Genomic DNA, 23,057 nt, shown 5'->3' with positions numbered 1-23,057 from the left:
TACAGCAAAGCCAGATTTTACAAAGCTTTCATTCTACATGTGCTCTTATGACTAGCCACATCCCCATCATCTTTCAGTGCATTCCGGTAATGCCGTAAGAACTGTGCCCAACATGTGTCTAGTGGGGTTTGTTCTCTCACTGTTGCCTTGTGTCTGTGCTTTCCAATTGAACTTTTCAACAAAAAAGCGTCAGTCTCTAGTTCTGCTTCCTACTATTTTTGGTCAAACTTCCCTTCCTCAGATAATGCCCATCTTCATCCAGATATCCAAAACAACATAGCAGGCTACTGAGCGGCTTCAGCCATTGCAATTGCTGTGTGGAAAGACAGAGACTTTTTCCCTCAAAATAACTCTTCTATGAACTTGTGTTATTTCCTTTTCCTGCCTTCCAAGACCTTTAATAGTTCCCTAATTTTGGCTGTTGGAAAGCTGTTGCCAAGCTCATTGCCTAAGCAGAAGCAAACCAGAAATTTGAGTATGCGTGACCATCTCACAACCAGTGCCTGCTGTAAGCACACAGTTCTGGGATGGCTCTTCCAACAGTGAGGCTTGGTCCTGACAGGCTGTGATAATGGTCAGGTTGCATCCACTCCACTGTGTTGACCCATTTAGCAAGTGAGCTTTTTAATGTGTGTCTGTTGTGACGTGCAGGGCTTTCCACCATCCAAACCTGCCTCAAATGCCCACAGCTAGTCCTCTTGCACAAAAGCCTCTACTTCAGAAATGGATGTTTTATCTGTGGAAGAAAACTAACAGTGTTACCAAAAGGCCTGCCTGCCTTTTTGGCAAAGTAAAGAGTCTTGAGCTTTCTCAGTAAGTTTTCTTCATTTGCTTTGCAAAAAACCTTCCCTTTTCAAGTGAAATCTTTCCATTCCCCCCGCTGTCCCATTCAATGTTAAGAATGAATCGTGGTTATGAAGTAAATTCATCATCTATTCAAATGGAGTTCCAAGTTTCTCAGCACTGTAATTAAAATTATTTTTTTGCTGTTGCAAGGATGGCCTGGCCTAATGTGAGAAGGGAAGAGACAGATTGGGGTGGTCCTGAAGTCAGATGTACTCCTTTCATTGCCAGTTCCATGGTAAGAGGGGAAGGTACTGACTGCTGCAGCTGGGTGGGCTGTCTTCGTGAACCACAAGTAGCAAAGAGAGAAACAATAGGCAAATGAAGAGAAACCTGAATAACCATGCAATCCACTACAGTAGGCAAAAGTTTTGTGGAAAACTAGTGCATTAAGAGTATTGGTCACCATAGTTGCAGTTAGTGAGATTCATTAGGAACAATCACTCACAGCTATTCCTACAGCATCTTTTAACAACAGGATTTCCAAGCATATTATTAGGAAAACAAACAAACACCACCACCCCCAAAAAACCAAAAACGTACCACTAACACCCCCCACACACACTATATTTAAAAGCTTTTAAGCCCCAAGCAACACTTCCCACTTGGTATAAATGTAAATAAAATTGTATAAACAAAACCTCAGTTAATTTGCAAATTCAAGCACTCACAAAATGTAACAAATATATTTCTGTCCAAATTTATTGTGGTGGGTTTTTTTCACACAGGGGCTGCAACTCTCAAACATCTTACAAACACCCAAAATTTTCACTAGGTCTCTGTGAAAAGGTCAGATATGGACTGGGGAAGTGGCAATACAATGGATGGATAATTGTCTGGACTGCCTGATTCAAAAGGTTGGAATCAGAATCAGCACTACAAAATCCATCTGGTGGCAGGTGTCCCCCTGGGACCGGTACTGGAGCCAACACTTTTTAGTGTGTGTACTAACAACTAGAACTTGTGGATCATATCAAATTGCAGGGATGTGTTTGATATGCTGGAGGGCAGGGCTGCTGTTTACAGGGACCCTGACAGTGGGAGGAACGGACTGACAGGAGCTTCATGACATTCAATAAAGGCAAATGCCAAGTCCTGAACATGGGATGGAATAGGCTTATGCAACATCTCAGAACAATTGTCTAAGAAGCAACTTTATAGAAAAGGACCCAGGTTCCCTGGTGTGCCTCAAGCTGGATGTGTGGCAGCAATATGCCACTGTGGCAAAGACCAACCATGTGTTGGGCTGTGCTAGCAAGAGTATAGCCAACAGGTCAAGAGCAGTCATTCCTCTCTGGTGTTCTGCACTTGTGAAACCCCAGCTGGAGTACTGTGTTCGTTCTGGGGTTCCCCAGTTGAAGAAGTTCACTGACAAACTGGAGCAAGACCAGCAGAGGGTCACCCAGATGGTGATGTTTGAAAAGAGGCAGCCAGAGCTGGGTTGGTCCAGTCCCATGATGAGAAGGCCAAGGGAGATGTTTTTGCCCTTCACTACTCAGTAACTGGAGTCAGACTCTTCTATGTGGTTCACCCTGACAGGATAAAAGGCAATGGGCACAAACTGCAGCACAGGAAATTCATTCCAATGTTAGGAAAATAATTTTCACCATGAAGGTAGTTCACCACCAGAACAGGCTGCCCAGAGAAGCTGTCTCACTTCCATCCCAGCAGACATTCAGAACTTGACTTACAAGGTACTGAGCCATCTGATCTTGCTGGACTAACCTTTAATGGAAGGAGGGACAACATGACTTCCCACGATGTCTTCCAATCTAAATGACCCCAATTCTAAGAGGAAGGGCTGCTGAGGGAAAGTTCAGTCCCACTTGCTTTTGATATGAAACTTACTGGTTGAGAGGGAGGTGAAATGAAAAGCTCATGCCACCCCACAAAAACGGTTTAGATTTTAGAATTTTTTAAATTGTTTTAGTAAGTCAACACCAAGGCCTTTCTAAGTTTTGGGGTTTTTTTCTCTAAAAGGACATGAGAAAAGATTAGCTGTCTGTCAGGTAATCAAATAGTAACCTGAAGCTCTTTTATCCAGAAAAAGTGCCCTGAACTTCAGGCCAGAAAATGTTAGCCTTCCTCTGCTTTCCCTGACACAGCATGCTCTGTCCTGGAATAGAGCTCTACCCCTGCAAAGGGTAAGTCCTGCTAGACTCCTGACAAACTTTTTCTCAATAAACGCTTCACCACATCCAAGACAGGATGTATCTCCAGAGAAAAATATCACTTTCCTGAACGGGGCCACTGTGTTCAAATCAGGCAAAGAAAGTTTTTAAATAGCTTTACCAAAGCCTGTTTACCAAGCCTGTGAACTCTCAGGCCATGAGAGGGAGCTTTTAAAATGCTCTTCATGTACAGGAAAGCCTTTTGTCTTCAAGAGTTCAATACAGGTCCCTGTCCCAGCCTCACAGTCCCCCTTACCAGCGGGCTCCCATCCTTTGCCCTTCTGCTCTCCTCTGCCTGCTGGAAGTGAAGGATGCCAGCAGCAGGCAGTGACGCAGCCGGCCGGGTTTGGAGCCATTCTTATCTTGTGTTTATACACTCAGCATACAGTGCACGGCCACAAAAGGGGCCTGCCCAGATCTGCCTGCTATGGCTGGTGACAGAAAATGTGCTGCCTGACGCATTCAGAGGGGTGACTGAGTTAAAGGGGTTTCAGTTTCTTTCCATCACCCTGATATTTTCAGTTCTTCTTCTCTTTTAATAAATCTTCAGGTTTAGAAAGACATTGTATGTGAGAGGTTATGCACAGTTTGCCAGAGGGGTGTTAGTTGTTAAACTATTAGCCTTAAAAAATAGTTTTATCATATAGTAATAAGACCAGTATTTCTGACAAACTTGTGGCAATAGACCTAAGAAGTCTGATCCCCACAGTTAAGCACGTGAGCTTTTTACAGCTTGAAGACAGGGTCAGGCACCCAGCTGCCATGGAACCTTACATTTCCACAGTCAGCTCTGCCAATGTGATAATTGTCATCAGGGGCTGATGTTCCACACAGTTGTTCTCTCCTGTGGCCTCCTTTCACGTTTCTGTTATCTCGGTGTCTTCACCAGAGAAAAAAAATCGATGTGATGCAGTCAGGAGCAAGGCAGAGTTCAAGATATTTGAGTTTCTTAATTGTATTTCTAGATTATCCAGTGTTCAGCATTGGAGAAGGTGGTCTTATTGAAGATGTTTAACTTTTGAAGTTTCAGAATTTCTCATTTGCAAAACAACCCTCTCATGTTCTTATACATTTTGTACCTTTAAGTAGATATACCTATGTAACTATTTGAGGCCCAGATGGATGGTTTATTCTTCTCAAGCTTTTGGATGGAAATTATCTTGAGCTTTTTAAAATATGCTTGAGTGGATTATAATATTTTGGTATGTGGTCTTGTTTTTGGAAGATGAGTTAGAATGCTTTTATCTTTAAGTTTGTAATTTTCTTCACTGTAAAATCTCCCTAGAGGAGATCACAGAATCACAGAATATTCTGAGTTGGAAGGGACCCACAACAATCATCAAGTCCAGCTCTTACAAAAATAGCCCATACTGGGATTGAACCTGCAACTTTGCATTATTAGCACCATGCTGTAACCAACTTTAGGAGGAACTCTCAGGCTTGTATCCACCACAGGCTGTATCCTCTCTTTAACAATGTCTTGGAACCTTTATCTACAAAGTTATCAAAGCTCAAATATCTGATCAGTTTCAATATAGACAGTCTGTGCTCAGGAGCTCCAGTATCCATCCAGTGCAACATGCTTGTCCTTCCTCCGGATCAATAATGGCTAATAAGGATGAAGGTAACATATCAAACTCCTTCACTATTGATGCTTTCTGACAAGCTGTTGACTGAAAGAAGGGGCCCTGCAGGCACTTTCTGTTAAGAAGAAAAAAAATACCAACAAACATTTTTTTAGTGCAATCCCTTTCATTTACAAAGCATGTGTAGTAGTCTGTTTCTTTTAGAGCAGAAGAAATCAAATAGTAGTGACAGCATCTTGGAGCTGAGAACAAAGACATTATCTTTCAGCCAAAAGTCTGTACTAGGGTGGGGGATTTTTCCTGCTGTGATGACTTCTATGTTTGTCTGCATTTAGTAGCTAACTTTTTTTCTCTACTGTGTCTGCATATCTTTAACATTCACACAAACCACCAGAGATAACAAAGGAGCCACTCTGCCTTTGTTGTGAGACAAAATCTTTGTTGTGAGACAAAATCTTTGTTGTGAGACAAAATCTTTGTTGTTTGAGTAATTTGGTTCCAGAAGGGAGCCTAAGCCTTCCTGTAACAATGGGAAGTGGCTATGTTCAGCCCCTAGCATTACGTGTCATCGTAATAGCTCTGAAAGTCTAAGGACACAGACAAGGAAAGGACTGTAGGTTTAATTTTTCGTGCAACAAATCTATGTACTCCAAAACTATACATAAGTCTTTGGGTAGTTGAGCTTGTATTACAGGTCTGAGACAGAAGCTGCAATTTTCATGGTACTGGTTGGGAACAATCACTTTGAGATCAGTTTATTTTTAATGAAATAATTGTAGTAGACTAAGGTAATGACACCCATGGACCACAGCGGGTGTTAGCAAGAGGAGAGGTGATATACGGCTTCCTGAGGACTGAGAGGGATTAGCAGGTGAAGGATGTGTGAAACATTGCAGGATGACATGAACCAAACGTCTCTGCTGATCTGCTGATTTTTAGAACCTAGTAGAGGTGAATGCTATTTCCTAGGCTTATTTTTGGTTGGTCTTTCTTGAGAACTGGCAAGTAGAAAATGGGCTAGTTGTTTTATGAAAAATGTTCTCTCCTGGGAAGCTGGCTTAAAGTTTTTCTTGGAGAGATCATGCTGCTGAGCATTGGTCCTGGGCTTGCTTCCTCAGAGATTGCACATCACAGCTAGTCTTCCTCCTTCAGATTCTGCACCGGGGAAAGTAGTAATTAAAAATCCCAAATACAGTCATGTGAATTTTCTTGTGATTTTAATACTTTTTCCTTGTCATCTTGTCTTGCCTGATAAACTTGTCCAGCCATCCCCAAGTCATTTTGAGCATCTTTTCTGACACAGGACAAAACACACAACCAATTCCCTTCAGATTAGTTCAGCTGTGAGAGGGCGTGCATGTGGTTATGGAGGGTGTGGTGCATGTGTATGATTATTAAAATCAGATAACTCGGGGAAACTAATTACAATTTTTAACTGTTGTTGCAATCTCTTCCGTGGAAGAGAAGTTTTCACATGAATATTTCTTGCATTAGAGGTGAAATCAGATCCCCATCCCGCACTTGCTGTGTTTGGAGTGTTGCCAAAAAGCTCTTTTAAAAAGGCATTCCTACTGGAATATGTCATGGACTATTCTTGCTCCCAGCTCAAATGGGGAACTGGAATGTAGACCTCCCAGTCACACACAAGAATGGTGGCATTCGGGAGGCTCACATTGCAATCTAGAGAAAATGAGCATCAGGGCAGAGGCAACACCACATGAAAATGACAGGGAGAAATAAGCAGCCCTACAAACCTGCATTTAACACTGGCCAGAGCTTAAGTCAGTGTAACAATTAGCTGGGATTTACACATACATACTTCTACTAAAAAGTTGGTTTATTGCTTTTAAAGGCAGTATCTCCACAACAGAATGAGCTGCCTAAAGAGTTCAGTGAAAAGCGAGAGGAGAAGGAAACAACTGAAAAAGGTGAGAATCAGATCATGGAAAATTCTTTAAGGCAGAGCGCTAGATGCAGAGTCTTCTTCATAAATATATATATTCTGAGCTAGAGGTAATTTCATTTTAAGTTCTTTGTTTCCAGGTTTATTTTAAACAAGTAGACCCACCTCTCCAGAAAACTTTTCCTACTTCCCGTGGTGTTACATCAGATTAAACCTGGAATATCTTTTAGAGATCCCATGAAAATGGTTCTATTTTTGCCAGGTTACTGTCATAAATATCAATATGCCAAGTAGAACAGACTGTGACAATAAAAATGTTGATCTCTTTGGCTGCTGAGTGACATTAAGTGAATCTCACTGATATTTAATTTGCGAACTGAATTGCACCTATTGAAGGAGGGGAAAAACAGCAATGCTTGTGTTGATGAGAAATTCTGCATTTGAAAACACTCCTTATTAATGATTCAAAACATACAGTTCCTAGGAGCTGTAAACAAGTTCAGTATTCTGCACACTAATCCATAACCATTATCATATGTAGGGAACATGAAGTTACTCATAAGCAGATGTTCCCTCTACCAAATCCATTCATTTAATGCACATTTTACTTTCCAAGTCCTAGTTAGCAACTTTCTGTGGTGGGTGGATTACATGAAAGGATGGAAAGGCAGAGATTAATTTGCCTGCAAAGGAGCAATGTCTTTATGACTGTTCTGGAGTCTTTTCCATCTTGCCTTGTAGTGGAAGAGTTGTTCGTCTTGGACTTGCTCTCACTGCCCTGGAGGGCAATCAGCTTTATGTTTTCAGGCACTGTGAGGCACCAGGAGATGCCAAACTTGTTCTGTTACCAGAGAGCTGCGTCATTAAATGTGCTCTCTGCACTGACTGGGAATGAAGCCTGGCATTCACAAATGCTTATGCCCAGAGAAGGCAATTATCTTGCCATAAGTTATAGGTAAGCTTTCAGGAAAAGGTATGCCAAAAGCAAAGGGTGGAGGAAGAATTACTGCTCAAAGCATAACTCATTTCTAAGTGACTTCATGTTTCTCAGTGTCTAGTTCAGCCAGGTGTTGAGTACTTTTAAGTACAGACGTCCCACCATCTTTCAGGGCAACCTGTTCCCCTGGTTAAGTACTGGGGTGAAATTTTTTCCATATATCCAGCTGGAATTTCTCCACTTTTTCTGTAGACATCCAAGAAGCATGTAACTGAGTCTTTCCTGTAACTCCCTATAAGGAAGATGTACGCAGCACAAAGACCTCCCTCAGCCTTCTCTTCTCCAGGTTAAACATATCCAGTTTTCTCAGTCCCTCCTGCTGCAGTGAGTGCTGCAGCGCTGTGACCATCTTGGTGACCCTCCATTGGACTCTCTCCAATTTGTCAATGTTTTACTAGGAGCCCCAGACTGGACACAGTAGTCCAAATGTAGTCTCATGAGTACTAAACACAGGGGATCCTTACAAGGATCCTTACAAGGAAAAGGACTGTCATGAATTAAAAACCTGGCCAGGCTCTGCTGAGCTTTCTCAGAACTCCATCATTGCAATTATGTAAGGGGAGCTTCTCAAGGATATTTAAGGAAAGGACAAGAGACAATGAGCCCAAACCACCACACTGAAATACAGGAAATTCCATTTAAATGAAAGAAAAAAATGTCTCACTGTGTAGGTGGTGATCTAATGCTGGAACAGTTTGCTAGAGAGGTTGTGAAGCCTCCATCCTTGGAGGTACTCAAAACACAACTGAACACAGCCCTGAGCAACTTGTGCCTCAGCTTTCTTTGAGAAGGGGTGGGTTGATGAGGTGTCATCCAACCTTGACTATTCTGTGATTCTGTGAACTGCTAAGTGAGATTAAAGAAGCTATATGTCTAAGGCAGGTTATAGGATGATCCACATTTGGATCAACAACATTTGAATCTGTCAACGTGAGATGCAGGGACACAAATAAAAGATTGTTAAAAAAAATAGCCATAGAACCCACAAAAAGATGTTATTCTGGAGTTGGTGTTGGGTGGCACACAGAACCTACTTCAGATGTTAATGGGAGAGCAGTTCTGTGTAATCAAAGTACAGTGTTGCAATGGGAGAGAACAACCCAAGCATATTCAGCACATGGATGTTCATTTTCAAGAGATGTTTATAAAAATGAGATTAAAAAAAAAAAAACAGGAAAAAAAGAAGCAAGAGCAGTCTGAAAGCAAGAGCAGTCTAAAAGCAAGAAGGGAACAGGCAGCCTGGGTGCTGTTGAAAAATACTATATTAAAATCCCAGGTAAAAGTTTTGACACAATTTGAAAAGAAAACAATATGATCCAAAAAGGCCATTTCACAGCTCAATAGGTACATTAAGAATGCTACCACAAGCAATAAGTTAATGTTTAAAAACTGGGAGCTTACCCAAATTGGGAGAACAGGAAAGACTATAAAATATGGCAAGTCAACCATATACCAAAAATTAAAAGGGCTAAGAAAGAATATGAGGTGATCCTTGCAAAGACTGATAGTAAATAGTTCTTTATATAGCAAAGGCAGGAAGCCAGCTGGTTTGATGACAACTATATAGAAGGGCACTTGGGGAGGACAAGGAAACAGTAAAAATGCTCAGTGGGTTTTATGTTCCAGTCTTTCCTGATGAACACATAAGGAAGAGCTCCAAACCCAGCATATTCTCCATAGAAATTCAGCAGAAGAGCTAGAACAACAGGAAACATCAGACCAAACAGATAAGCCGCAGGTCAGTAAGCCAGCAGGACCAGGCACCATTTACAGGATAGCTCACATGTGAAGCTGCAGAACTGCTGGCCAAGGTGTGTAAACGGCCATTACAACTGGCTTCTGTGCTGGAAGAGCAGTGCAGAGTTGCCAGTGTAGCTCCCCAGCTGGAGGGGTCTTGTGAAACAGCAGGCCAGTGAGTCTGACTTCCATCCCTGCCACAACAGCAGAGCCAAAAGATCACTGTACACATGAGGAAATGTGATGTCAAGGGAAGCAGTCAACACGATTTCTGTAAGGGACAACCTTGCCTCACAAGTCTGCTGGAAGTCCATGGAGGTGGTAACAAGTATGTAGAGAAACTGGACATATTTAGATTTTCAGGTAGCTTTATACAATTTCTCATCAAAGGCTATGAAGATGCTAAGCCACCATGGATTGAATAAAAGGTCCTTTTGTGATTTGAAAATGGAAAGGAAAAGTTAGGGCTCAACTGTGACTTCTTCCAGATGGAGAAGCAGCAGCAACAGAACTCCTAGGAGTCACTCTGGTATCATTCGATATCTTCACCAGAAGCCTGGAGCAAGGATGTGTGTCTGGGATGCCCAGGTTTGCAGTCAATGGCAAGCTCACTTGTCTGGTGAAATGCTGAGCTGCAGGTGAAGAACTCCAGGAGGACCCAAGGAAGGGGGCAGAAGGGTGATCCATGAGCTTCAGTGTTCACAAAGATGAGGTCTTGGGTAAAATAATCTGTAGGATAATCAAAATCATGTTTACATGGTTCTGAACTCACTACTGGCAGCCACCACTCAAGAAAATGCTCTTGGAGTCACCATGGATTATTCTCTTAAAAACCCAGCTTGATTGTGCCATGGTAGCCAGAAAGCCAGGAAAATGGTGAGCATCCTCAGGGACGCAAGTCCAGCTTGGTGCACCCACACCCATAGTAGTGCGTGTGAAAGAAGGATATGGTGGGTTAGAGAAAGGCAACCAAAAGAGCCAAGGGAAACAGCTTCCTCAAGAGGAAAGACTGGAAAGCCAGGATTGTTCACATTAGAGAGGAGATGTCTGGGACACGACCAAGACCTTTTAATGAACTTATCATTCAAAGAATAGAGGTGAGTGAGAAGTCTGGTCACCAGGCAATTTAGGAGTAACTTGCTGAACAGAAAAACATTTGTTTCCAGAAAACCAAAGGTTTGGTTGATGGTGTTGGTAGTCCCCCAAAGGAACTTGTCACAAACACCAGGATTGTTCCTCTGATCTCATCATACCCTGTGCCCAGGAGGCTCAGTAGATGCTTATGCAATGTCCTATGTTCTGCAGGAAGTAAAATTTTTGCTCTGTCACTCTTGAGCCAAGGGCTGATCCAAGCCGTGGGTGTGCAGTGCTGCTGGAGCTTTTACTTGAGAAGAAGCAGAGGTCCTGGGATCAGCAGGGCTGAGGCATTTCCATTAGAGCCAGGCATTTGCTCCATTCTTCTGGCCAACTTGTTTTGAGTGTCTTTTTCCATTATATGGTTTGCAGTTGTGTCCCAAAGGAAAAGAAATTATGTGTGTGCCCTTTATGCTCTTTATAGTATATTTAAAAAGGGGGAAACCCCTTTTGTTTTGAATTTCCTTCCAAACAGGATTTTTTTGCCTTATTTTGTTTGACTGGTTAATGTCATCATTCATCTTTCCTGTTTTTGCTGTAGGACTTCTTAGATGGTTCGCAGATGTCCACTGGAAATGAAAAGGTAACATGCTGAATCTTGAACACAAATAATCTTCATTTGTAACTTGAGCTGTTATTGCTCACAAAAAGAAGACAGAAAAGATATTCCACTTGATCTTGCTGCTTTGGTTTCTCTTTTCCCTGGAAATTTTAAAAACTGCCTCCCAAGACATGCACAAGCCCCAAAATAATTTTTTTTACAATAACATCACAGCTCAGTTGGCAACCTTCCCCAAAACAAGACTTTCCTCACCCCATAATTCCTTCAGGACTTTGCTAAATGCAGTGTAACTTTCTAATCAACAAAGATGTCTTTTTTCTTTTCCTTCATCTCCTCCCACTTAAAACAGCTTGTTGTCCTGTTCAAGGATTTATTTATGCTGTTCACCGCAAGAAGCTGGGTTGATTTCTCTGGTTCTCCCTGTCAGCTCTTATTCTCAGGATCCCCTTCATATCTGTTTTTCCACTCAAACTTGTACTTGAGCTCCTAGGTGTGACCCTCTCTCAGCTTTCCAGGTCTAAACAGTGGAGTTTCTGCCTCATCTACTCCACACACTGATCATCTTTGGAGATCAACCTTTCCTAATTTTGCATTTTTCTGTTTCAGACAGGACATCCTCTTCTTAGAGGAAAACCATGATTCTTAAGGCCAATGGTGACAGCCCTATAGCCTCTGTCCCTGTAAAACACTATTCCCAACTTTTTCTAGTGTGTGTATCATGTCATATTTTCATCATAATATGGTAAAAAATACTTGGTTGGAATGTAAGCTATTCACTGGAGATGAGGGCAAACATCCCCATGCCTGCTGTCCCAATGAGTGTTAGAGTTGATCGTGTTCCTGCAGAGGAGCAGCATGACAATTCAGCAGAGAAAGGCAGCTGAGCATCAAGCACACCAACCATCTCTGGAAATCATATCATGTTGTTTTCATTAGTTTCCAATCTTGGTAAGCTGGGATTGGCTGAATGCTCTGAGGGAGTTCAAAATGAGAACAGCTGAATCACAGCAGACTCATTGGAGTGATCGAAGGCAACTGCAAGCAGAAATCTGCATGAGTCATCCTAAAGAAAGAGGCCAGAGAAAAGGGTGGGTGTGATCTGTATTAAAGTACATAGCTCTTCTGGGAACGTGAACATCTTAGGAGCTTCTGCTTTCCTATTCTGGTATAAATCTAAAGGGAGTCTACTATTTTCTATTAATTGCACTAGATATGGATGGGTTCTGCTGGGAACAAGAGGTACAGCCCAAGCTCTCACACCCATTCTGTCCTTAGATCTACCTGGTTTTCACCTGCTGTAGATCCATATAGGTGGGACAGCATCACTCCAAAACAAAGACCCAGGGCTGAGCAGGGATAAAACTGTACCCAGAGACAGTACAGGACCATTGCCTCAGCCTCTTCCACTGTGGTATTCCAAAAGGGTAAAGAAAAGGAGCTACTTATCTTGGGCAGAGGCCAAGAGCATAGTAGGGCCATGCTTTGCCCCTATTCCCCACCCTATCTGACCAGTCATGGTTCACCTTTCTACACCTCCCATGCTTGCTAGTGCTGGCAGGAAAGGGGACTAATAAGAGCTATTTGGCTTGATAGATGGATGCACTGATTTTTTTTTGGTATATTTTTGTGTGGATTGAGGGACTGGCAATGCTACAAAGGGTGTTGGTCTGAATCCCACACAGCACCCTCACATTTTGACCATAGTCCCATGGCCTTTGTAAAACTGTGTCATCTAGTTCACAGTAAACATCTGCTTGGTAAATACAGCCACCAACAAGCCTTTGCTTGAAATCCCTGAAGGAAAATAGCTGCCCCATCATCTACATATCCCATGATTGTTTCTGGAAGAGTGCGTGGTACCCTGCTGTCCTCAAACCAAATAATAGTATCCCCTACTCATCTCTGGTGGAGATGACTGTGCTGGTGAGACTGCTCCCAAATATCCTTCTGTTGGAATCAGCTGGGTGAGACCACACAGTTTAAATCATCTTCAGCTTGATTACTGGGGTCCTTTTGACCAGGTGAATAACCCAGGTGAATACCTGCCCTAGCAGTCTGCCAGTGCACAGGTGCTGAGGAGCTGAGTGCTCACTCACATGCTCCCTGCTGCTGAGCACCAGGCAACATGTTTGAAGGACTCCTTCACAGTGACCCCAAAGGCTTCCTCTGGCCAGGCTCCTGCTGAATTTTCCACTCAAAGTATTGTTATTTACAAGGTGTCACGCTTCCACAACATGGTCCAAGCAAGGATCTCAAAGCTCTGTATAGATGAAAATCAGTGCCATCTCACAGTGACCTTCCCAGCCTCAGCGTGGAGCCATAGTACCTCCAGCTACTCCCATAGCTCACCTCCTCTCTGCCTGGTTTCATCTTCCAGGGTTTGTTGCTTCTGCTGCTTGCTCTTTCTGTTTGCCAGAGGAAGAATGCCAGTGTGACCATAAACTCTGTGTTCCCCTCTGGTGAGGCACCTCCACATTCAATGGAACTAAGTCAGGCTAATGTTTACAAGAAATATTCTAATTCCAGTGTGTAAAACCATCCTCTTGACAAAGTCTTTCTGTGGCTAAGCATTAAAATATTTATTCAGACTGGACCAAGGTCTATTTCAAGTCAAAAAACCATAGTCAGACATTCCTGCATCCTACAACAGGGGTCCCTCAAGCTGAGTGTGACAGGGCAAAGCTGGCTGTTGCTATCTGGTGGATGGAAAGATTCTCTCCTGCTCATGCATCATCTCCTCGTTTCTGAAAAGAGCTGCACAGTCACAGTCAGTGGTGGCTCACTAGCTAAGAAGCATTGCTGCTCTGCATGTGAATGAGTGCCCAGCACTTTCAGGGAACTATGAGATGGGCAATTCCCCTTTTAATACTCTGATGTCAAATAAAAATACATATGACCAAATATATGCACCAACTGCCTTCCTCTAAGCATTGGATTTACCTGCATGTTCCCACCAATCTTTAACAGCAGGAAATTGTATCTTGAAAGTTTTCTTCATTTCTAGTTTCCCTGTATCTTAATGTGAAAATCTAGTGTCTGTGACATACGAGCTGTTTTTTTCAGGGTTTGGTGGGGTTTTTTGTTTTTTAACCACATTATCAGATGTCTCCCAGAAAGTTTCTCCTCGTGATCTTACGGTATGAATAATCTTTGGGGTATTATGGCATGTATCTTCCCAGATGAGTCCAGGAAATGTAATCAGGTGAACAAACAGAAGTATAACCACATATTCCTGCACCTTCTATATATGTAAGTGTTTGATAGATATGTAAAAATACAAGGCTTGCATTGATAAATGTAATTCTCTGCAGAGAGACACTGCAGCAACAGATGAAGTGACAGGCATGTGTGTATGTCTACCTGCATATATTGGGCCTTCCTGTTCCAGAGTGTGGTATTACTAACTTGGAAAACTGAAAAATAAGATGAAACAATCACACTTCCTCAAAAACAATGAAATTTTAAAAAGTCAATTTATAGTGAATTCTTTGTCTTCCAATCTTCAATCTTCATGTTCTACTCTGGGAGATACTTTCAAGCTTAAAAAAAAAAAGCATTGTTGAGATTCCTGTATAATCAAAACAGGTCTTTAAAAGACCCCATTTGACATGAGCCACACACTGAAGCTGTGAGAGCTGGCAGCAGTGACAGTATTACAATTAAGAATAACATTTTTTCCAGATAGGATAAACACCATTTGTCACACCATAAGCTTTGGGATGCGAAAATGGAACTACAACTATTTCCTTTTCTCCTCCAGATGTAGATGATGTTGCTTCATCGTCTGACATTGCAAATATTAGTAGATATCATTAAATGAAATTTAAAGTCTCCTCTCTTCCATCTCCCCTCCTCATTCCCCAATTTTGACAGTTTTGTTGAGTACTGATATAGCAGCATTGCTAGTGTTTTATTTCTCATTGGCTGTATTACTGCATATTCAAAATGTGCTATACCAGAAAAGGAAAATCCAAAGAGGATGACAAAGAACTGTGGGAATATGTGCATTTGTTAATATCCATACTGGAAAAATCCAGTATTAGTTGTGGCAGCACAGTTCAGAATTGCAGGTCCAGGCTCTGTAGGACAGAAGTAAACTTGCAGCTAAATTGGACACATGGGTATCTTTTTGTTATGACAGTTGCACCCTTTACAGAAATGTCAATAAAGCTGCTAGCTATTCATTCCATATGTCAGCAAACAGAAGAGGGATGTGTGTGACCACGTCCACGGGTGCAGCTGGAAATGCTCACTACAGCTCTGCAGAGCAGAGGAAACACAGAGAGGATCCCAGCCGGGATTTTCAAATATTCAGAATGCAATATTCTGGTGCATATCATCTAGGAAGTCTGTGTGAGTGCTGGATGTGTAACAATTTTGAACACCTCTGAAAACCCTTCAGCCAAAAGAAGGATACCACTAAATGAAGCACAACCACAGGGTACTGGATGGATCACTGTTTTTCTCAGCAAAGTCAAAAAGGGATTTTTAATGACAAAAGATAATTAGCAGCCAGGTAATGTCTCTTGCTGCCAAGATGGCATAACAAGGCATCCCTTAAGGGACTCAGAGGAAAATAAGCCCCAAAATGGCCAGTAGCACTTTGAAATCTTTCTTCTGCTCTCCTCTGCCTGGCTCTGAGCCACAGAAGGATCTCCCTGGGGAATTTCACCTCTGGGAGTGCCTGTCAGAACTGTGCTTGCTGGTGTGCTCTGCTCCTGCCTGAGCTTTAGGCACTGACAATTCATAATCTTTCCAACTGTTTTTCTTCCATTAGTTCAGAATTTGACTTTTTTTTCCCCAGACAGTGCCCTCTAAAGCAATGAGAGGCAGCCTGCATGTGGATGGCCAAGCTGGAAGCCTCTCCCCCTCTCAAAACTAAAGAAAACACACATTCCTTTGCAGTCTCATCACAAAAGATGCACAGGCACCTTCTGCCCACCCCTGTCCCCACCCTGGAAAACAGTGGTGCCCATGTTTGCGGAGCGAAGCACTGCTGGGCTGTCTCCCCTCTTCCCTCCCTCATGGAGACGGTCCTTCCCTGGGACCCGAGTTGATGCCTATGTTAGTCTGCAGTGAAGTGAGTACCAACTACTCAGTCCACCCAAAGGAAGGTTAACCTAAAGGAAGACACTGTATTTAGTTACAGCTCTTGAGAAAACATCACCCTACAGCTACCACTAGGAACAAAGCAATGACTTAGTGGGGGACAAAATCATATGTTACATACAAGAAGATGAGATGAAAACTTGTTAGAAACTGCAAAGTGACATAACCCAAAAAACTAAAGTAAGTGCTGAAGTGTTGCAATAGTCTTTTCCCACATCATTGCACATGATACCTCCATCAAGACTCCCCCACACTGTTATGGGACACGAATGACAGAAGTGCTATGTCCAAGCTTCACCCCATGGTTCAAGGTCTTGTTCCCTTCCACACAGGCAGCCCCAGCATTGTCCTCTGCTCCCACATGAGAAACAGTGTCCTGAGGTAAGGACCCCTGCTTTGTCCCCCATATGGCATCTCAATTCTGGGGAAAATGAGGACCAGCCAGAAGGATGGGCCTTTCATCCTCCTCTGTTCCTAAAATACTTTATTTATAACCTTAAACAACCTGGGAACTTGGCATCTCCCCTATTTTTTTATCCTCTGACATCTGCTCTGGCTGCCTGCAGTTTCCAACCTGGAAAGGATGGAAATTTCATTACAGTCCCCCTCCATTTAAGCACACACCTGCCTTGGGGTTGAGTCAACCCTGGTGACATGATTTGCAAAGCAAAGCCTTCCTGACCTGAGCTCATTGTGCTCTGGCTGTGCTGCCTTGCATACTGCCTGTCCTCCCTGTGCTGTGAAAAGAACACTCACAGGCATAAGGCAGTCCACAATGCACAAGCTCAGAAACATCAGAAAAAGCGTTTGACCTTCATGTGTCAGGCATGCTAGAAATGGATTGGCATGTGGCAGCAAGAGGCACCTGTGCCTTTTGCACAGGAGAAAAAGGGAATATTGCAAGCCTTTTGATGTGTCTCAGTGAGCAAACAGAGACATCAACGAAGACAGCGGAATATTTAAAAAAGCATGCTTGTAATAGCTGAACACAAAACCATCCAAAAGTGACAATTTTGATAGCTTCAGAGACAATTTGCTTTGTGTTGTGCCTGATTTACTGTCATTTCACATAATATAAAACTTGAAAATAAGACACCATCAAAATGTTCTGGAGAGGTAATGGCTGCTTCGTTTCCCCAGGTCTAACATCCTGCCTCAAGTGAACTTTGTCCATTTTACAGTCGAAGGAAGGAGGTATCCATAGGCCTCAAGATGGGAATGGTTCAGGCTGTATTATTTAGGGCTCCTCTGAGTGAGGGGTGAGACAAGGAGATGGAAACAATCCTCCCCTTTTTCCTGAAACACTTCTGCTTGCCCTGCTACAGTGAAAAGTCTCTGCCTCCAGTTGGCTTTGCTATGACTCTGGTCCAGGGAGACCTCAGCTGTTTAACCAACAAAGTCAAGCAAAACCAAAACTGAAATGAAGGACTGTGACTAATTAAGATGTTATCTTGTGAGCACATTGAGATGAAAGTTCCTGGGAAGAGAATATAAAAATCCTAAGTAGCTGTAAAATGGTTCTTTTCACCAATCTTAGAGCAGAGTACCACATAATAACTCGCAGCTGTGCATATTTGATCCCCATCTAGCATCAGCTCATGCAGTATTTACATCCTTATTACTGGCAGTGAAGTTGGGCAGAAATGATGGGAATATCTGCTACATCTGATGGGAGACAAACATTTTGCATAACTCACACTTGTTGCTGAGCATGGCCCAGAAAGGTAGGGGTGGAGGAGGTGGGAAAGCAACTGAGCTTGGAGAACCTGGAACCCTTTAGAAATCAGATAAAAGGGAAGAAGAAGCATGTTTTGGAGTGTGAGCAGGCACTCAATGGATGGGAGAAAGAAAAGAAACTTGCTCGCTTTGCCTCTAACAAGAGCTACAGGAAAGAGCAGTTGAAGTGAGAAGAGGCACAACTGGCAAGAATTAGCAGTGCGTGAGGCAACAGCATGTTCTCAGAGAGTGAGGTGAAGTCCTCGTTAGTAATGTCCTTTGACTGATACTTGATGGCCTATGGCAAAAGTAGGGGGATCAGGTGGGTTTCTTAACCACTGACCCAGGCAGGGAACTGCTCCCTGGCTCGAGGATGTCTCACAGGCACAAAAGGCCTTGGCATGTCCCTAAAAGAGAGGGTGAGGTACACCACACCCTGGGATGATCAGGCAGCCTCCTGCCATCAGGAGTTCTGGGACTGCTGTCACGTAGCCTGGTTGTGGAGGAGACTGGCGACAGCTTTCGCGTGAATGACTGCCCATGGGGAAATGGATGGATACCACCAATTACGCTTCTGCAGAGCACTGGACAGCTGTTGGCAGCTGAAATATTTGATTCCTTTTTAATGAGGTCAAGAACAAACCCATGGAAAGCTATGTTTTCTGTATCTGAAAACCATTTTGGCACTTTCAGTGCTGTCCCATGGGCACCCTGGAACAGATTACTTCTGTCTTTAAACAACCACTCCAAAGTCATTGCTGAACAGCAGGGACAACCTTCCCAGACAGTCTGCTGGGCAGAATGGTTTGGCTCTTCTAGGGCCTCATGCTTATCAGCAGAAGTATATTCCAGGATCATATCCAGCTGCAGGCAGAAACAGGCAGCAAGCTAGCACACAACCTCCCATATGCCATCTGCTCCAAGAACTGGAATCCAATCCCAAAGCAGCAGCCGTTCAGTCAGTAAGGTGTCTAAACCCAGGTCAGCTGAAGCCAGACTCTCTATTTGAATGAACAGATCTCCAAGTACAACTTCTCTGTTGCATGCAGTAGCACCAGGCTGGATCATCACATACAAGATGAAATTAGCCTTTTTCCTGCCCTGAACCCCAAGTCAGAGCCAACTTTTCAATTGTCTGATCGATGTGGGTCATAAAACAGAAGTACTACGTTGCAAAATCTCTGTGTGCTGGCCCAGCTGCAGAGAAGGAACGTGAGGAAGGAGTCAGCAGCACAAGGCTCACATCAGGTCAAGTTCATGTATACATGGGAGGTTTAAATTCAAGCACACTACCAGCTGTGGCTGCCCAAGGCAGCCAAGGCTCAAGGACAAGTGAAACCTCAGTGGATGAAGGTCACAGAAAAAAAAAGGTCCAGAGCTGTATGAAAGGACCCGGCCCATTTGAAGGATCTCTGAGCAGTGGCCCCCAGGGGACACATAGCTGCCAGTGTGCATAATTGCCAAGAGTTTAAAAGGGAAATCCACAGCAGACCATGACTTTTGATGTTGTCCAGACCAAAGCAGCTTTGTGGTTTAGTGAATGTATCATCATAGGGAGGGAAAAAAATTAATGGGAGCCTCTTCCAGGACAGCTTAGTAGTAGGTAAGTGATAACCTGCTTGGTACAGACAACTTGTGTATAAGCCTCACAAACATCCTGGAAAATTGCCATTGGGCTTGAGAAAAGAGGGTACAGCATGCCCCAGACCAAAGACAAGCTCATGTGCATGGGCTAGGTTTGTAGGCTATACAACATCACAGCCATTTCAGCCTCCTTCCCCCCTTCCAAGTACCTGAACAATTTTGCCTGATCTTGCTTCTTCTCTAGTGTCTTGTGGTGATTTAGGAAAATGTAAGGAGACATAGCCTCAGCTTCCAGAAGCTTCTCTTACACAGGACTGCTAAAGAGAAACTTCTTATATTCCAGCCCTCCCTCCCTCTCCAAGTTTTTCTGTGCGGGGGGGAAGTACAGATATACCTCAGTATTTGCTGCTTGGAGACAATCCTACACTTGAGACCTTTATCTGACTCACCTGATTTGCCCTGACTGGCATATGACTGATGTAAGCAGTAGGACAAGCCTGATGTGGGGGAATGTTTGTTAGCACATTCCATCCATCCAGTTGTCCACAGATGCCTAATGTGACCCAGGAAGGCAGACACGAGACCGGGCAGCTCAGGCCTCACCTGTAATTGCTTCCTGTGCAACAAGTTGCAGTCATATGAGAGCTACAGACATTAAGACTATTTCTCCAGCAGGAAGACAAGCAGGAGAAGAGACATCCATGACACAATTTTAGATCAAATCATTCCAGGAACCACATGTGCTATGAGAATCACAATTCATGGACTGAATCCTGAAGGCCTTGCTCAATATTTTTTCTGGAATTGTAAAGTGTTTGAAGAAGCAATGCAGAAGCCTTACCTAGCTAAACACTTTGAGACCAGGAGTTCTGCTTTCACTCAGAAGGTATCTAGCACCACAAAAGCCTGAAAGTCTGTCTTGCTTTACAAAGCACAGAAAAGGGATTCTCTGCCCTGAGGAACTGACAGTATAGGAGATGTCAATATGAGGATGGGCAATCACTTAGTCTTGTAGTGGATTAGACTCCATTAACCTTTGAGTCTTTCAGATTTTGCAATATTTGAAACAAACAAAAGAAAATAATGGCAGTGTTTAGTGAATCCATTTAAAACCTAAGGTAGTAGACCACTGTTGCATGTTTACTGGTGAGGCTTACCTGGAGCAATGACTGGGCAGCTTCAGAGGAGTTCATGCTCTGGAGTTCGTAACATGATGGCAGGTGCTGACCGAGAGTACATTTCTCAGTATTACCAGGAAGATGGAGAGAGAGCTGGAAAAGAACAGGCATCTGATTCCTTGCATTAAAACAGGTGATTAAGCACTCCACAGTGTAGTACTCTGTATGTTCTGGTAATGTGTGCTGAACCCAGTGAAGGCAAGGGGTCCTCTGGCATTTGGTGCACTCAGCCTATGATAGGTTCCCCCATTGTTTCTTACAGAACATGGGAAAAGGTCACGAAGAAAGATTCCTCTCCTGTTCAGTATTTATCATTGAGCTGAGGCTCTTTCAAGGATTCCCTGTCCTCCCATCCCTGACAGACTGAGGTCAAATGAGTACAAAAATCTCACTGATAAGGTTGTCAAAATATACCAATTGAACGTCAGATATGATTAATAAGGAAGATAATAGTGATATGATAGCTCATGGGGAGGAGACTGCTGAACCAGTTGTAAAAATGGAGAGTACGTTAAAGCAGGCAGCAGAGCCAAAGTCAAACGAAAAAATCAGTTCTTTAATACTGTCTGTGCAGCAGACCAGGAGTATAGAAAGGAGAGGAAATCCCCACACATATACCATTAGCAGGATCACAAGAACAACTACAAGAGCCACAGCTTCCCTTTATTAGCACCAGCTGCTGTGGCATACATGCTCCAGGTGACCCAGGAATGACCATACAATCCCTTTCCACTCAGATTACAGTTGTTTCCAACCCCACACATTTGCACAAGACAAGGCTGGAGGCTGAGGCGGAGGAGGAAGGGAAAGGCAGAGTACTTCACTGCTCTAGCAATGAGAGTCAGTGAAAGCCAGGACAGGTTTTACAATGCCCTCTCAGCCACCCCAAAGCACCTCTCAGCAGAACCGAGAGGTGATGTAGTCAGGATGAAGAGCACATCTCCTGTACCTCAGAAGAAAGCAAGCCATAGGGAACAGCTCTTGCTTTCCTGGATCATGAGTTTTCCTTATGCTGTATCTGAGGCAGTGACCCCACATGAAGCTTCAGGCACAGGCTGCTTCACCCCAGTCTCAGCCTCATTCATTGTCTTGTGTTCCAGTTCCCTATTGTGGAAAAGTTGGAGAGGGCAGACCCTGGCAGCTCAGCCTGGCACACCCTTGGGTCCTTGGATACTGTGGAGTCCACAGGTACGCCCTGCCCCAGGGCACTCACTTGGCGTGCTTGGCCTTTTCCTTCCCAGACACACCAACACTCTCCTCATCCCCAGTACAGTTGTGGGTCTCCACTGAGCCAGAGCTCCCACCTTGGCTGAGCTGAAGGAAAAGCAGCAGAGAAAGTAAATGCTTTGCACCCATGGGAGGGTTTCTGGGTCAGCAGGTGGTGAGCAATTGTATTGTGCATCCCTTGTTTTCCCTTTTTATTATCATTTACCATTATTACTGTATTTTACTTTATTTTCAATTGTTAAACTGTTTTTACCTCAACATAAAAGTTTTACTTTCATTCTCCTCTCCATTCCTGGGTTTGGGTTGGGGGAGTGGGATATTGAGCAAGCAGCTGTGTGGTGCCTTATTTCCAGCTAGGCTTAAACCAGGACAGTCCTTTTTGGTTTTTTACACACCATTTCTGTGTAAACTGTCAGTGTACCAAGTAGTACTGACACACAACTCTGGAACAAACACATGCAGCTGTAACCTACACACAACAAAACTCCAGACAAACCTAAGCTGATGGTGGGAGCAGGGGTCATGGCAAGGGAGCAGGTTTCTGGCCACCAACAGCAGAAATTTGGGCTAATCTTTTATATCAATAAATCTTCCATTTAAATTTAAAACTCTTCTCTCATCTTTCTGCCTTCATACCCTACATCAAACATGCTTTACCTACTGGTGACTTACTGCTAGTGAATCATACGAAATAACCATTTTTCTTGCGCTGTCACAAAGCCCTATTCTGGGGTAATGCATGTGTGGCATTTTCCAGGTGGTTGTGATAAGTAGCCCATGTGAACAGAAAAATAAACAGTATGGCTTTTAGATGTACTCAAATTGCCCTGGATTGTTTCCGCAGCACCTGTACAGGCCCTGCACCAAAGCCCCTGGCTGCCTCCAAGTGAAACAGGGCACTCAATGCTATCAAGACAACCAGATGCTGAGCAGAGAATTTAGAAAGTGTCAGCAAACAATACTGGAGTTGTTAGGATATTTAAAAGTGTCTTGAGCAGCTGTAGCCAGCTAAAGTACATAAAAAGGAATAGCAATTAATTCACAGCAGCCCACACCATTGATCTAACACACGCAAACTGGAGAAGCAGATGACTAAATGTCATGTTCCTGACTTGTTCCTGAAACCCAGGTAACAGATTTCCAGTTCCTTACCAGACATGGTAGAAAAAAAAATGTGCAGTGATGTACTGCAGTGGCTGTGGAGTCAGATAATTCCAACAGGAGGGGTTGTTTTCTCTTATCCATAGACAAGTGAAATGAAGTACTCTATATCTATGAAAGTATAGGAAAAAAGTCCAGTTTCAAGTCAG

The 23,057-nt window shown here is 43.3% G+C and overlaps 1 protein-coding gene across 1 annotated transcript in view; it reads right to left on the bottom strand.

The window, feature by feature from the left end:
- Positions 1–982: 982 nt before the first annotated feature.
- Positions 983–23,057, bottom strand: part of LOC127470057 (uncharacterized) — a 44,811-nt gene continuing 22,736 nt past the window's right edge. Inside the window, exons 4-5 of the mRNA XM_051785114.1 lie at positions 20,500–20,613; positions 983–4,715 (exon numbers count right to left, since the gene is read on the bottom strand). Of these exons, the coding sequence (XP_051641074.1) occupies positions 4,647–4,715; positions 20,500–20,613 (183 nt within the window). The 3' untranslated portion in view covers positions 983–4,646. The remainder of the gene's footprint in view (positions 4,716–20,499; positions 20,614–23,057) is intronic.

This window comes from Manacus candei, unplaced genomic scaffold, assembly GCF_025592945.1.
Source record: "Manacus candei isolate 608988 ecotype Guabito, Panama unplaced genomic scaffold, ASM2559294v1 h1tg000019l, whole genome shotgun sequence".
In the NCBI taxonomy this organism is placed as follows: Eukaryota; Metazoa; Chordata; class Aves; order Passeriformes; family Pipridae; genus Manacus; species Manacus candei.
The sequence above is the reverse complement of the archived record's forward strand: the minus strand, read 5'-3'. Positions and strand labels throughout refer to the sequence as shown.